The sequence below is a fragment of the Onychomys torridus genome, chromosome 1 (assembly GCF_903995425.1).
Source record: "Onychomys torridus chromosome 1, mOncTor1.1, whole genome shotgun sequence".
NCBI classification, from domain to species: domain Eukaryota; kingdom Metazoa; phylum Chordata; class Mammalia; order Rodentia; family Cricetidae; genus Onychomys; species Onychomys torridus.
In genome coordinates this window covers 130550452-130564531 of record NC_050443.1, presented here as the reverse complement: position 1 = coordinate 130564531, position 14080 = coordinate 130550452, and the positions used below count along the sequence as shown (strand labels likewise).

The window sequence follows — 14080 nt, the reverse complement described above, 5'->3', positions numbered from 1 at the left end:
TTTTCAGTTGTTAACCAAGAACTGCACTAACTCATGCATATAGAGAAAAGGGTTTAGAAAGCAGTTTGATACTATGTCTGTTCACTAAAATTAAAGTAGTAGGTTCAACCCTTAGGCCTGTGAGCTCCCTGGCCATGGAATCTTAGCAAGATTTACAGTATCAGGCATGAGTTTCCTCCTGTGGACTGAGTCTTAAGTCTAATATAAAAGCGGTTGGCCACACCTATAAGTTTTGTGCCATTATTGCACACATGCACATATCTTGCCTGGCTGGCTATTATTATGGCTCATAGGATTCACAGCTATGTGAGACCGCTGATGACCCCAGTCCCCCCTTCACACACAAATGATTGCATAGCACTTTCCAGTACTATGCAAGCCAGCCACCGGGGAAGAAGATTCTAGGTCAGTTCCAGTTTGATTTCTCCACGTCCTGTGAGAAAAGCTTATGGAATCTTCAGCTATAGTGTCATACCCTCAAGTTCTGGTAGGCAAATGAGAACAGTGGCAATAAGTTGTGTTGTCTTGGAGGTCTCTGGGATCTTCCCTTCCCACTGACAACTCAAAGGGTGGTATCTCACACCTTTTTGTTTGATAACCTATGGCTTCTGGGAGAAGCATGAAAACTAGGATTGTAAAGTGAAAATTTCAGGCAGGCTGTAGAAGAGCATTAGACAGACTTTCATTGGCCTCCCTTTGTGTTTGGTCAACAATCTTGCTATAAAATTCCAGGTCAGCTAATGAACAATTGTGCAAACTTTGGCAAGTAAGTTTGCTTTTATGAACTGTGCTTTCCTTATTTGAAGTCTTGGACATTTATAAACATGAAATTGTGAGGTAAATTATAAGGATGGTGTTATTGTCCTCACTATCTGTCTCTTCATGTCATCTGTGTCATTATCCTGTTTGTCACCCCGATATCTCCTCTGCAAAGAGAGGCACAATCTTCCACCACCCTCCCGCAAGAATGCAGTCCTCCTCTAGGACAGATGCACCAACTTCATGGTACTGGGTTTGTCATCAACAACTCTTCAGGGAAGGGCCAGGTGACTTCTGTGGTTTATACATTTATAACCCCTCTACTGAATCCCCTGATCTACAGCTTGAAAAACAGAGATTGAGAATGCTTTTGGGAAAGAAAAAAAGTTGCAAGGTTTTTTTTTAGATTTATTTATTTTTATTTAAAGTGTATAGGTAACTTGTCTGAATGTATGTATGTGCACATCCTGTGTGATTGGTGCTTGTAGAGGCCAGAAGTGGTGACAGTTCCTTTGGAACTGGAGTTACAGATCACTGTGGCAACTGGACCAGGTTCTCCGAAAGAGCAGTAAATGCTCTTAAGTGCTGAGTCACCCCTCTAACCTCAAATTGCAAGATTCATGCTGCTCAGAACACAACGAGTCTTTCTGTATGCAGTCAATCAAGAGTTATTTTTACACTCGTGAACTGTACAGAAGGTGAGCATCTAAGGGGAGAAAGACCTCTGTGTTTCAGGAACTGCTGGAAATTCTATTACTATTCTCCATTGTTCTATGCTTCTTTTTTGCTTTAAAGAAAAAAAATCATTCTTTTAAAGTGATCTGTTTGTGAGGTCAGCAGAAAGGATAACCAAGTGATATTATAGATAGCAAAGGTCTTTTTCATTGCAGAATCTGATCTCAGGCAATCAGGGGATCCTTTGGTTCTTTTTTCCCCTATAAATGAGATCCTGTACTTGATTTTCCAAAAACTTATTTACATTTTTCCAAGACAGAACTCATATATCTTAGACTGTCATTTAACTCTCCAGGTAGCTGAGAACTTGGAACTTGGAACCGAGAACCTGGAACTTCTGAACTTCCTTGGTGGAGTCTTGGGATTACAGACATGAACCAGTTTATGTGATGCTGGGGACTGAACCCAGGGTATAGGGCACACTAGGCAAATATTCTACCAAAGGAGCTATATATATCCCCAGCCTTCAGTTTTAAAGAAAGATTAAAGCTAAAGAGGCCATTCTGCCATGTTCCAGTGGCACTTAGACTTCAGAATTCTCAAATGTTGCTGATACCATGAGGAACTGCACTGTATATTCTCTGATTACAGTACAAATTAACATTTCTTAAAATCTTAGATAAGGTAACTTCCCTTATTTGCCATGGAAAAATGAATTCCATGGCCAAGATGGGAAAATGACCAATTCGCTTTTTTAAATTTTTTTTTTTTATTTAAAGCTTACAGCACATACTTTAGAAGTTCCAGAAAGGAATTTCTTAGAATATTTGGTTATAAGAAAATTTTCTTTCTTTATTATATGTTATCTTAACACAAAATGTTTTTCTCAGATACTCAGAGAAAAGGTTATAAGATAATAAAAAGTGAGACTTGAAAAATGGCAGCATATAGAATGATACATTGGTTTGATTGGTTCCCAAGTTTCCTCTGGGAACTAAAAAGTTTTAAAAGAGAATAGTACGTGCCAGTAGGATGGCTGAACCGGTAAAGCACTTGCTGAGCCAGCCTGATGATCTCAGTTAGATCCCCGAAATCCACAGTGGAAGGAGAGAACTGACTCCCAAAAGTTGTCTTCTGTGGCATTTGTGTTTGCACTCATACACACACACACACACACACACACACACACACACACACACTCACTCACTCACACATACTGATAATAATGATAATAAGGCAAAAATAACACAAATCCAATAATAAAATCAATTGTTTTTGTTGTGAAATTTGGTGCTCACTAGTCTTTTAACATATTTTATCAATTTTGTTATCATATGTGTGTGTATGTGTGTGTGTGTATTTGTGTGTGTGTGTGTGTGTGTGTGTGTGTGTGTGTGTGTGTGTGTGTGATTTGTTTCTATAAAAGCAGGTAGGTATTCATGCCATGGTGTGCATGTGGGAGTCAAAGGACATCTTTTGGAAGTCCATATCTTTTTGCACCTTGTCAAGGCAGAATATCTTTTGCTTCTATTGCTCTGCTCATTCCAGGTTGCTTCTGGGTGATTTTCCTATCTCTGTCCCTCATTTCCCTGTAGGAAGGCTTGGATTTTAGATGCAAGTTACTGTATTTATATTGTTGTAGCTTGCAGGCATCAAAGTCAGGTTTTTGGCTTCTGACCACTGAGCTATCCCCTGGGCCTTCAGTGTTTACAAGTCTCTCTCTGTTCTTAGAAAGGAAACTGATCTTTGGACCACACAGCAGGTACTGGAGCATCTTGAGTTATTCTTCCTAAAGATGTGAGATGTGGGTTTTAATCAAGGTCTTAAGGACTGACAGAAATACAGGCTAGCCCCTATCAGGTTACAGAGACATAACAGCTACTTTGCATACTGTGTTCACTGTGGTTTGATTTTCATTTTGGGAAAAGAAGGTTTCAATGGTGGGGTGATCCAGAACCACATAGTGAACCAGTGGAGAATTTGAAGAGTACCCTGGGCGAAAATAGTACATTGGTCACTTTCACTTCTGAATTCCTTGGAGTCTGACTCTAGAAAATAAGCCAGAAGATGGTATTATCTGCCAAGGAATGAATGGATTTTTCTCCATGAAGCTTTTAAAAAATGGGCATTTTCTTAGTACACATAACCTAAAACATTAAATTCAGCAAACATAACATGATAGAGCTGTAGGAAAAATAATAGAGAACTAGAGGGAGTAGGTGGAGGAGCACCAAATTCTGCCTCCTGTGTAATTCAGAGATGATTTGACCATCTTGCCCATTTATGTTACACATGGAGAATAAAAACAAGTCCATGACTAAGATATAGCCAAATCTAGTAGCAATTAAACCACTTTATAAGATCATATCCCCAAACAATTCCTATTTGTGCTCAAAGACGTACTGGGGCTGGTCCAGTCAAAAGCCAAGCCAGCCTCCTGAGGCTTGGTGTAATCCACCAGGGCAGGGAATTCTCCAGAAATGAGATGAAGAGTGAGAACAGAGAAACAACCCAGAATTCCAACTCCACAAATTCCCCAAGTCCCATGTTCCTCCCCGGTGAAGGGGCAGTGGGGAAGAGCTGGCATATGGAAATGTGTGCTGTCCTCAGAGGATGGAGGATTCTCAGAGGTTCAGCTCCATGGTTGCCAAGCCATTAGGAGGACCACAGCTTGGGTTTCAGTCAGCTTTGGGTTGAGGATGTGCGGCCAGGTCCTCCAGGCAGAAGAAAGGAAGGAGTCAGAGCTGCTGTGTGTTCTAGACCCTGGGAGTGAGCCAATGAATGCTCCTGACCTTGGCATCTCCTGAGAGGGGCTTTCTGGTGTTGAATCACAGATAAGTCAGAGTGTACTTTAACCTCCTACAGCTAACAAGGAGTCTCCAGTTTTGTCACTGTGGATGTGGAGAAATCTTTTTTTAAACTCATCAGTGCCTTGGATGAAGACAAAACTCACAAGAGTAAGTCTTTCATTTTTATTCATTTCTTTGTATTTGTGGAAGGCAGACAGGAATGATAATGACCAGCTATGCTTCTGGGCTTTGTTAGGTAGCAGCCATTATAGGAGCAAGCACAAAGTATTAAAGAGAAATAGCATCCTCAGCTGCCTGCAGCTACAAAGAGTAAGATTTATTTCTTAATTCATCATAAATCAAATGTTTTAAAAATAGAATATTTGAAATAAAACCTCAAAGATAAAAATTAAAATAAACTGTATATGTTAAAACTAAAGAGAATAGAAATATCTATTTAATGACAACTGAGGGCTAAGCCAGTGGTTCTCAACCTTCCTAATGCCGTGACTCTTTAATGCAGTTCCTCGTGTTGTGGTGACCCCAACAATAAAATTATTTTCATTGTTACTTTACAACTGTAATTTGCTACTGTTATGAACTGTAATGTAAATGTCTGTGTTTTCCAGTCATCTTAGGTGACCCCTGTGAAAGGGTCATTTGACCGACCCCCAAGAGGCTGCAACATACAGGTTGAAAATCACTGGGATAAGGACTATTCAATAATTGAGTATACAGCTTATTTTGAGCATCCTAGCAGCTAACCCAAAAGGGAAATGACAAATTACATAGCAATCACGATTAAGTAGGATGTTATATGTCTATCCATTCATAGAAATATGCTGTAACTCCAGAAGTGTGATACATGCATGTAATCTCAGCAACCAATAAAAAATTAAGAATCTTGAATTCAAGACCAGTCTCAGTTACATGATTGGTATATGTCTTCCTTATCCTCCTTTTTCTTGTCCTTCCTCTCTCCCCTTATTACCCCACTTGTTCTTCTTCCTCCTTCTCCTCCTCCTCCTTCTTCTTGTGACAGGATCTCCTGTCCTGGAGCTTGTTTTGTAAACCAGGTTGGCCTTAGAACTCACAGATATCCTCCTGCCTCTGCCTCCCAACTGCTATGATTAAATATATGCACCATCAGACCCTGGAGTCAGTCTTAAAACACTATAACCTGGGTGTAGTACTTTGTCCCTGTAATACCAGCACTTGGGAGGCTGAGGATCTCCACAAAATTGAAGCGATCCTGGGCTACATATTTAGTTACTGGCTAGTTTGTACTTTATTCCCTGTCTAACACAAAACAAATCAACAACAACCCAAACGAATAAACAAATAAAAACCTCAACATTAAAATTATAACAAAAACAAGCCAAACCACTCTAGTAAGAAAAAAAAAAAGAAATGTGTGTGTTGGTAGAGACATGTTTACAATAGAAATGAAGTCAAGCATCCTTCTGTGACAGATGAAACTGAGAATTTGAGTCTCAGGCAACTTAAATGGGAATTTAAGTCAATATTTTTATATTTAAAATATATAGCATAAAAAATAAAGAAAAGCGGGAAGAAATAGCAATGTCCCAATTCTCTCAAAAAACACCATTGAGGTTGGGCAATGGTGACACACGCCTTTAATCCCAGTACATAGAAGGCAGATCTCTGCATGTTCGAGGCCAGCCTGGCTACAGAGTGAGATCCAGGACAGGAACCAAAACTACACAGAGAAATCCAGTCTTGAAAAACCAACCAACCAACCAAAAAACAAAACAAAACAACAACAACAAAAAAACCAAAAAACCAAAAAATCAAACCACCATTGAGAGTTTGTAGTTTGCTTTCAGAGTGGTAATGTGACTGATGCAGGCTAGGTGTGTAACTCATGTAACTATCTTTTCTCCGCCAGCATCATGTAATAAGGACTCCTTCTGCTTCTGAAGCATGGAGATAGTCATAGTGATATAATGGTTGGTAACACCCATACCCAACAAAATGCCTGTGATGTTACCTTGTGTTAGTGCTTATTCTGTTTCGATTTTAAGAAAGAAGCCACTGGATCTCTGGGTTCAGCAGTTAAAGGTGGTTACCACTCTTGCAGAAGAGCCAGGTTTGATTCCCAGCCAACACATAGTAGGTAACAATTGCCTATAATTCTAGTTCCAGAGGATCTAATGCCCTCTTCTAACCTCCATAGGTTTTGCTTTCACATGAGTGTGTGTGTGTGTGTGTGTGTGTGTGTGTGTGTGTGTGTGCACGCGCGCGCACGCTCAGGCACAGACATACACATAATACACACCCACACCACACACACACACATATTACAAATATTACACAAAAAAAGAAACCACGCTGTGGATGTATGCACCTGGCTTTATGTTTAGACTGCTTTGTTAGGGTATCTTCTTTAGCACAGAGTTTTCATTCAATGCGTTTAACACTTTAAAACACTTGTGGAGAATAGATCATGTTTTTCCCCCACAAAAGGAACATCCTAATAGAATCTGGGTGCTAAAATGAAGGTGATCTTTTTCATAGACATTAGACATTACTGTCCCTTGTACACCTCACTCAAAAAATATTTTTGTTCACATTTATTTGCTTATTGTGTATGTGCACACATGTGAGTCTGCATCTTGTGGGAGTTGGTTTTCTCCTTCCACCATGTGGGACATGGGGATTAAACTCAGGTCATGAGTTTAGTAAGTCTTCAGTGTATGAATGGGCACATGTTTATAGAGTACCAGACAATGGTTTCAGTTGTGGGCATGAGTAAAACTCGAATTTAATTGCTGCCCTTAGGGATCTTAGAGCAATGGAGAAATGGCTACAAATGAACACAGAAGTGGATATATCACCAAAGGAGAGATGACACTCCTGTTATGTACAACAGTTCTCTTTTCGGTCACTGACTGTCCCCTTTGTGTTTAACCACAAAGACCAAATGCCTGATGCAAACAGTGTGCTAGTTATCATCCTATATCTTGTCCAGAGTGGGTGGGGAATGTGTTTTCCCACTGCCACTCACAGGAAGGACATTTCAGCACTCACAAAACAGCATGCTCTTGGAAAGTGTGGAGGAAGACTGGTCTGCAATTATTCTTGTTGTATTCTAACCTTGTCCAGAGGTACAACATCATCAGATGACAGACAGCACAGAGATGAAAGTCTTTAGGAATGTAGGCATGGAGTCATACTATAAGAGGACTGGCTTGTTGAATGCTCAAATACAGTAAATACTTAATGAAAAGCTGCAATCAGTAGGAAAACTGCCCTATTCTCCATGATGGAAAGGAACAGTGCCTTCCATGATTGGCACATGTGCAAAGGTCATGGCATGCCTTCAGATAAGAGTGCAGCAAATATAGGTAAAGATACGTTCTTCTGGAGATGCCCCTGACACTTTGCAGGACTGCACTGTTAACCAGGAAGCAAAGTACACACTAGTATTTTTCTGTCTGCCATGGCAGTTTAGATGCTTTTGAACTGAGTATCTGCATCCATCCCTGTCCACATGCTGGTGTTAAACTCTGCAATGTGATGCTATTAGTGGGGTCTGAGGAGGAAGTAGGTTTAGATGAGGACATGGCATGAAAGCCGTGTGAAGGGATTAATGATCCTCTAGAGGAGGAAGTAGGCACAGTTTCCTCTCTGCCATGTAAGGCTACAGAAGAAGGAGGCAGTAATCTGCCATCCAGATTAAGGGTCTTCACTGTGGCCAACCTATGGCTACCTTAAACTTGGGATTCCTGACCTTGAGGATTGTGAGCATTAGAAATCTATGGTCTAAGGTAGTCAGTCAACGATTTTTTAAAAAATATCCTGAACTAAGACAAGGGTTGATTCATTAGAGAAAGAACAATGTCCATGTTCATTTCTGCAGGAAATAGGGTAGTAATGTGTGATTATATGCATACTTACTTGGTTGCTTATGTTTGTGTGTATTTCTGTAGGCCTAACTTTTTAACTATGCAAACTTAAAATTCATCTCTACTGGTACAATCACCAGAAAAATTCAATAAATAAGAAAGCTTTAAAAAGTTTAAAATATAGGACATTTTCCCTTTTAAGAATTCTTTAGTTGTGTATTACAATCTGCTGTAATTCTCTGAGTATAGGAATTAGTGCTGGGTTCATTTACAGAGGCAAGGGTAGAATTCAAGGAACCCATGAGAGATGATGATGCACTCAGGGCCCATGATTATGGAAAGCTTTTTCTACCCTTGAGCCTCATGTAACAGGGAAGAGAAACATGCCATTGAAACCTAGGCATACCCAGCTATGGCGGATAGTCTCCTCTCTCAGAGCTGTGGCCACAGAACCAAGGGGAAGAGGGAGACATTCAAGAGTGGCTTTACTGAGAAACACATCCTGTAGCTAACCTCTGCAACTCAGACTTCACCCAAACTGGAACCAAGCTAACAAGATGCTTCAAGATCATTTAGAACTATGGACTCATTCTGATTATATATTATGTACTCAACCTGTTTAGAATTGACTGACCTTGAAAAAATGTAATCACCCTTAACTATGCTTTGGGTTCCCAGTGTAATTAGCATTTACAAGCTAAGATGAATGTGTTCTGTGTTTGGTATGGTATTCCCCATCTCTCCTTTGTGACTCATTCATGCCCCTAACTCAGAACAATGTGCATGTAAGATGCAGCAATTTGACCTAAGTCCACCTACCATTGAAAACAACGCCTACTACAAAAATGTTGAAAGCAACACGTGGGCATAAGCTGATAACATCTGTTTATGGCTTTGTGTGCTAATCTGTGTCAGTAGGGTCAGAAAACAACAATTTCTTCTCTCATGAGACTCCTGTAGAGGTTTAAGACAAAAGTTTCTCATTACTTTTCCATTTGCTCTGCTGTTCAATAAACACAGAGGAGAGATCAGAACTGCAGGACTGGTCAGGTTCACTCTTGCTTTAGGGGACTCTAGAAGTTAGACTCTGTGGTTCTGCAGCAGCAGCCAAGGGGAGGGTGTGGCAGCCTGTGTGAGGAATGAGGAGTCTGTCTCTCTTTGTGCTCCTTTTCATTATCCAGCCTGTTCCTCTCTTTGATCCAATTCAATAAGAAGCCAGAGTGTGAGAGACGCATCTGATGCTGTCCTTAGAGACTTCTACAGGATATGGGAAGGTAGAGCATGGATCTGAGTCCAGCTGGTGAGTAGCCAAAAAAGCCTTGCCTGAGTCATGTCCAGAGAGGTGGGAGGATGGGTCAGTGTCACTGCAACCAGAAGCAAGGAATTTCCAACAGATTTGGATGCAGTATAGATGCCCAAGCTATCTGTTTGGTTGAGACATTGGGAGGTCCTTGATGACCTTCAGTAAGATGGTCTCAAGGAGCAGATAAATTTAATATAATAGACTGTTTGAGATAGAATAGGAAATGGGCTGGGGGTGGTGGTAGTGCAGGCATGTAATCCCTTCATTTAGGTAGTAGAGGCAGGTGGATCTCTGTGAGTTTGAAGCCAGCCTGGTCTACAGAGTGAGTTCCAGGTCAGTCAGGGCCTCATAGAGAAACCTTGTCTCAAAAAACCAAAAACTAAAACCCCAAACGAAAACAAAAACCAGACCAACCAACCAACCAACCAACCAACCAACCAACCAAACAAACAAACAAACAAAAAAAGGAAACAGCATTTCATTTAGCCCAGGCTGACCTTAAACTTAGTTTGTAGCTGAACATGAGCTTAAATTCCTGACCCTCTTGTTTCTGCTTCCTAAATTCTGGGATTACAGGCATAGGTCATCATGCATAGCAAGAGGCATTGAGGGATGATACAACATTGATATAATTGATTTATATTATGGGAAGTAATGTTGTCCTAGAATGGAAAACAGCACTAGATATTGGAGGCTGAGCAAATACCTTATGAAACAGGATCCCAGCCAAAACAAGAGGGAATGAGAATGTTATCTCTGCAGAGGAAAAGAAAGAGCAAAACCTATGTGATGGCCTTAAGAGTAAACAGAAATTGCTGTGTTCAGAGCTCAAAAGAATAATGACAACTTGTTCTTTTCTTTCTTTTTTTTCTTTTTCTTTTTCTTTCTTTTTTTTGTTTTTTTGAGACAGGGTTTCTCTGTGTAGTTTAGATCTTGTTCTGTAGATCACGCTGGCCTCGAATTCACAGAGATCTGCTTTGGCTCTGCCTCCTGAGTGCTGGGATTAAAAGCATGCACCACTGCTGCTCTTTGTGGTTCCTTAAAAAGGTTACATATTAACTGGAGTGGTGAGGCAGAGGCATGTAGATCTCTGTGAGTTGGAGGCCAGCCTGGTCTACAGAGCGAGTTCCAGGACAGGTAGAGCTACACAGAGAGTCCCTGTCTCAAGAAAAGAAAAAAGTTTACATATGATCTAGTAATTCTACTCCTACATGTCACCCTGAGAGAAATGAAAACACAAAACAAAAAAAAAATGCTTACTGGTCTCTTATAATGTATATATATATGAGCACATGTATTTATATATAATATACTATGTTTCTTTCCCTCATCTCATCAATAAAATCACATAGGGCCCATTACTAAATAACAATTTCTTAGCTTTATTGAGCATAAACCAAGACAGAAAAGATTCCTATATGGTAATTTATTTGTATCAAATTACAGAGTACCTTCAGTAAGCACAAGGTTATGATTCGAACAACATAATGCAAATGTTGGGGGAATCAGTTATCCCAAGTCCATCATATGTCTGAAGCACACTGAAGAGCTTATGTGGAATAATTTGATGTGACAAACATTTCTGTAACTTATTTGACCAGTTATCATCTATATCTATATCTATATATCATATATGATATATATGATGTGTGTGCATACACACTTCCAAATTAAATATATTCATATAAAAAGCTCAACAAAAAGAATAATGACAAGTATCCTCCAGGTGCGTTCTGTCTATCCTCAGGGGTGTCACCTGTGCCAGTAGCAGACCCATTGCACTAAATACATGGAAGAAGGAAACCAGACTGGGATGGTCCTCTTCCACTTCCGCCCCTTCTCCAAACTCCCCGAGCTGCAGATGCTGATCTTTGTGGTCTTTCTCATGATGTACCTAGTCAGCATTGGAGGAAACACATCCATCGTCCTCACCATCTGGATCAATCGGTGTCTTCACACCCCTATGTACTTCTTCCTGGCAAACCTGGCCAGCCTGGAGATCTTCTATTCTTCTACCATAGCTCCCCTGACTCTGGCCAGCGTCCTGTCCACAGAGAGAACTGTGGTCTCCCTGGCAGGCTGTGGTACCCAGATGTTCTTCTTCATCTTCCTGGGCAGTGCTGACTGCATTCTGCTGGCCATCATGGCCTATGACCGGTTTGTGGCCATCTGTCACCCTCTGCGCTACAGCCTCATCATGAGCTGGCACTTGTGTGTCCAGCTGGCCCTGGGGTCCCTGTTGCTGGGTTTCATCTTGGCCATGCAGTTGACTGTGCTCATCTTTCAGCTGCCTTTCTGCAGCAGTAAGGAAATCAGCCTGTTCTACTGTGATGTCCTCCCTGTCATGAGGCTGGCGTGTGCAGACACCCGTGTCCACGAGGCCACTCTGTTTGTGGTCAGTGTCATTGTCCTCACCATCCCTTTCCTCCTCATCACTCTGTCCTATGTCTTCATTGTAGATGCCATCCTGAAGATCCGCTCAGCTGAGGGGAGGCACAAAGCCTTCTCAACCTGCTCCTCTCACCTGACTGTGGTCCTCCTGCAGTATGGATGTGGAAGCCTCATCTACTTATGTCCCAGCTCCAGTTACTCTCCTGATCGGGGCCAAGTGGTATCTGTGGTTTATACATTCGTCACCCCTGTGCTGAACCCCTTGATCTACAGCATGAGGAACAGAGAACTCAAGGATGCCTTGAGGAGAGTGATAATGAAATTTTTTTTTGGTTCCAACACATGAAACAATCTAAATACTCCTTTGCAACTTGCTGGGTAGAAATTCTGGGTTGAACATATGCAGTATGATGAAGTGGGGGCTGATTTGTCATTGGTTGCTACTGTGAATTTCATGTTTTATACTGTTAGTTTTGTTTTAAAGGCTAGTTTCCCTTCCTCAGCCTCAAGTTAGTCTTTTTGGAAAATAGAGATGAAAATACTTCCAGTATTTAAATTCTGAATTAGTCATGAGGATCAAGAAATACATTAAGAGAAAACAGTGGTCTCTCTCTCTTTGAAGCAGAGTTGGAATTTATTAAATATAGAGAAAAGGGCACACAGGGAAAGATTAAGGCACACCTGAAAGAGGGATGTGGGCTTTTCTAAAGAGAGTTTCCAATGTGCTACTTACCATTTTAAATATTTATTTATTTAATGTGTGTGTGTGTTTCGTTTGCATAAAAATTTGTGTACAACATGTGTGCTTGGTGCCCTGGCGGCTCTGTGTTATAGACAGTTGTGAACTACCATGTGGATGCTGAGAATTGAATTTTGGTCCTCTGGAAGAGCAGCTAATGCTCTTAACCATCTCTCCAGACCTTAAAAATATTTTTAAATTATTCTTTAAGAATTTTATATATGCCTAAAGTCTATTTTCGTCATATTCACTCACATTCCCCTCTTATTCCTCCACTCTCTTTGAACCCCTTCTTTCTAATAAATTCCTTTCCTACTTTCACTGTGTGTGCATGTGTGTGAGCATGTCAAGAGTGCATGATCATGCTATACTTAATGTTGGCTGCGGGAATGTGGGAAACTTACCGGTGGCTACACTACTCAAGAAAAATGCACGTCTCTGCCCTAGGAATCATATATGACAATAACGTCTTAGTCTCTTGAGACTTCCCTTTCCATACTGGACTTCTGGCAGCTTTGATCTTGTGCAGGTGACCGCAGCTCTCTGAGTTCATGAGAACAGTAGTCATGCCATGCCCAGTAGACAACTGTTTCACGGCACTCCTCCTCATCCTGTCATTTTTATGTTCTGTCTACCTGTTCTTCCAGGGTGTTTCCTGAGCCTTGAAGTGAAATACAGATATGGAAGTGTTATCATTACTTTCCCAGACATCCCATGTTGCATCTGTGTCTTACTCTGGACTTTTCTCCAGATACTGTTCTCAGATTGTCAGCAATGTCAAACATTGTACCTCTGGAGAGGGTTGAAGCCACAAGTAAGACAAGACTCAAAGTGAGAGCATTCCAGTCTTTGTGATGATTTCTACTGTGTACATTTTGAATTTTTATAATTATTAATATTTCCTCCTAATTTCTTTTTTATAAAGAAGTCAGACTATCTTTATTCATAGACAGTATGATTCTATACTTAAAGGACCTTTTAGACTGTGCCAGAAAACTCCTAGATTTAGTAAACATTTTCAGTAAAGTTGCAGGACACAAAATCTACATACAAAAGTTAGTGACTTTCTTAGATACTAATAACAAACTTTTCAAGAAAGAAATTGAGGAAAATACCCTTTAAAAGTATCCCGGAATAAACCTAACCAAAGCAGTGAAAGACTTCTAAAATGAAAATTTCATTGAAGACACTGAAAAAAGAAACCAAAGAAGATAACAGAAAATGGCAAGATCTTCCATGCTTCTGGATTGGCAAACGTTATGAAGATGGTTGTATTATTGAAATTAATGTACAGATTTAATACAATCACCATTAAAATTCCATTGGCATTCTTTACAGAACTGGGAAACACAATCTTTTCATGGCCAAGATTCTGGGGAAAACTCTAGAATTCAATTTCTGTTGTATTCACTTTTAAAAAATCGTTTTATTTGGATACTACATACGCTCATCTCAGTTCATCTCTAAAATGGTGAATGATATCTTTTAACTTAGTTTCCCCCTCTTTCTCTTACTCTCTTTCCCCATCCCTCCTTCCAACCCCTGCCTCCTCCTC

At 40.4% G+C, this 14080-nt stretch overlaps 1 protein-coding gene across 1 annotated transcript; it reads left to right on the top strand.

Annotated features, from left to right (window-relative positions):
• The first annotated feature begins 11184 nt into the window (after positions 1–11184).
• LOC118577595 (olfactory receptor 10V1-like) lies at positions 11185–12135 on the top strand. The gene has a single exon (XM_036177987.1). The coding sequence runs from the start codon at positions 11185–11187 to the stop codon at positions 12130–12132; it is 948 nt and encodes a 315-aa protein (XP_036033880.1). The 3' UTR covers positions 12133–12135.
• Positions 12136–14080: the final 1945 nt, after the last annotated feature.

Excerpts from the sequence above, each read along its gene's own strand:
- LOC118577595 (XM_036177987.1), top strand. The coding sequence starts at position 11,185 with ATGGAAGAAGGAAACCAGACTGGGATGGTCCTCTTCCACTTCCGCCCC.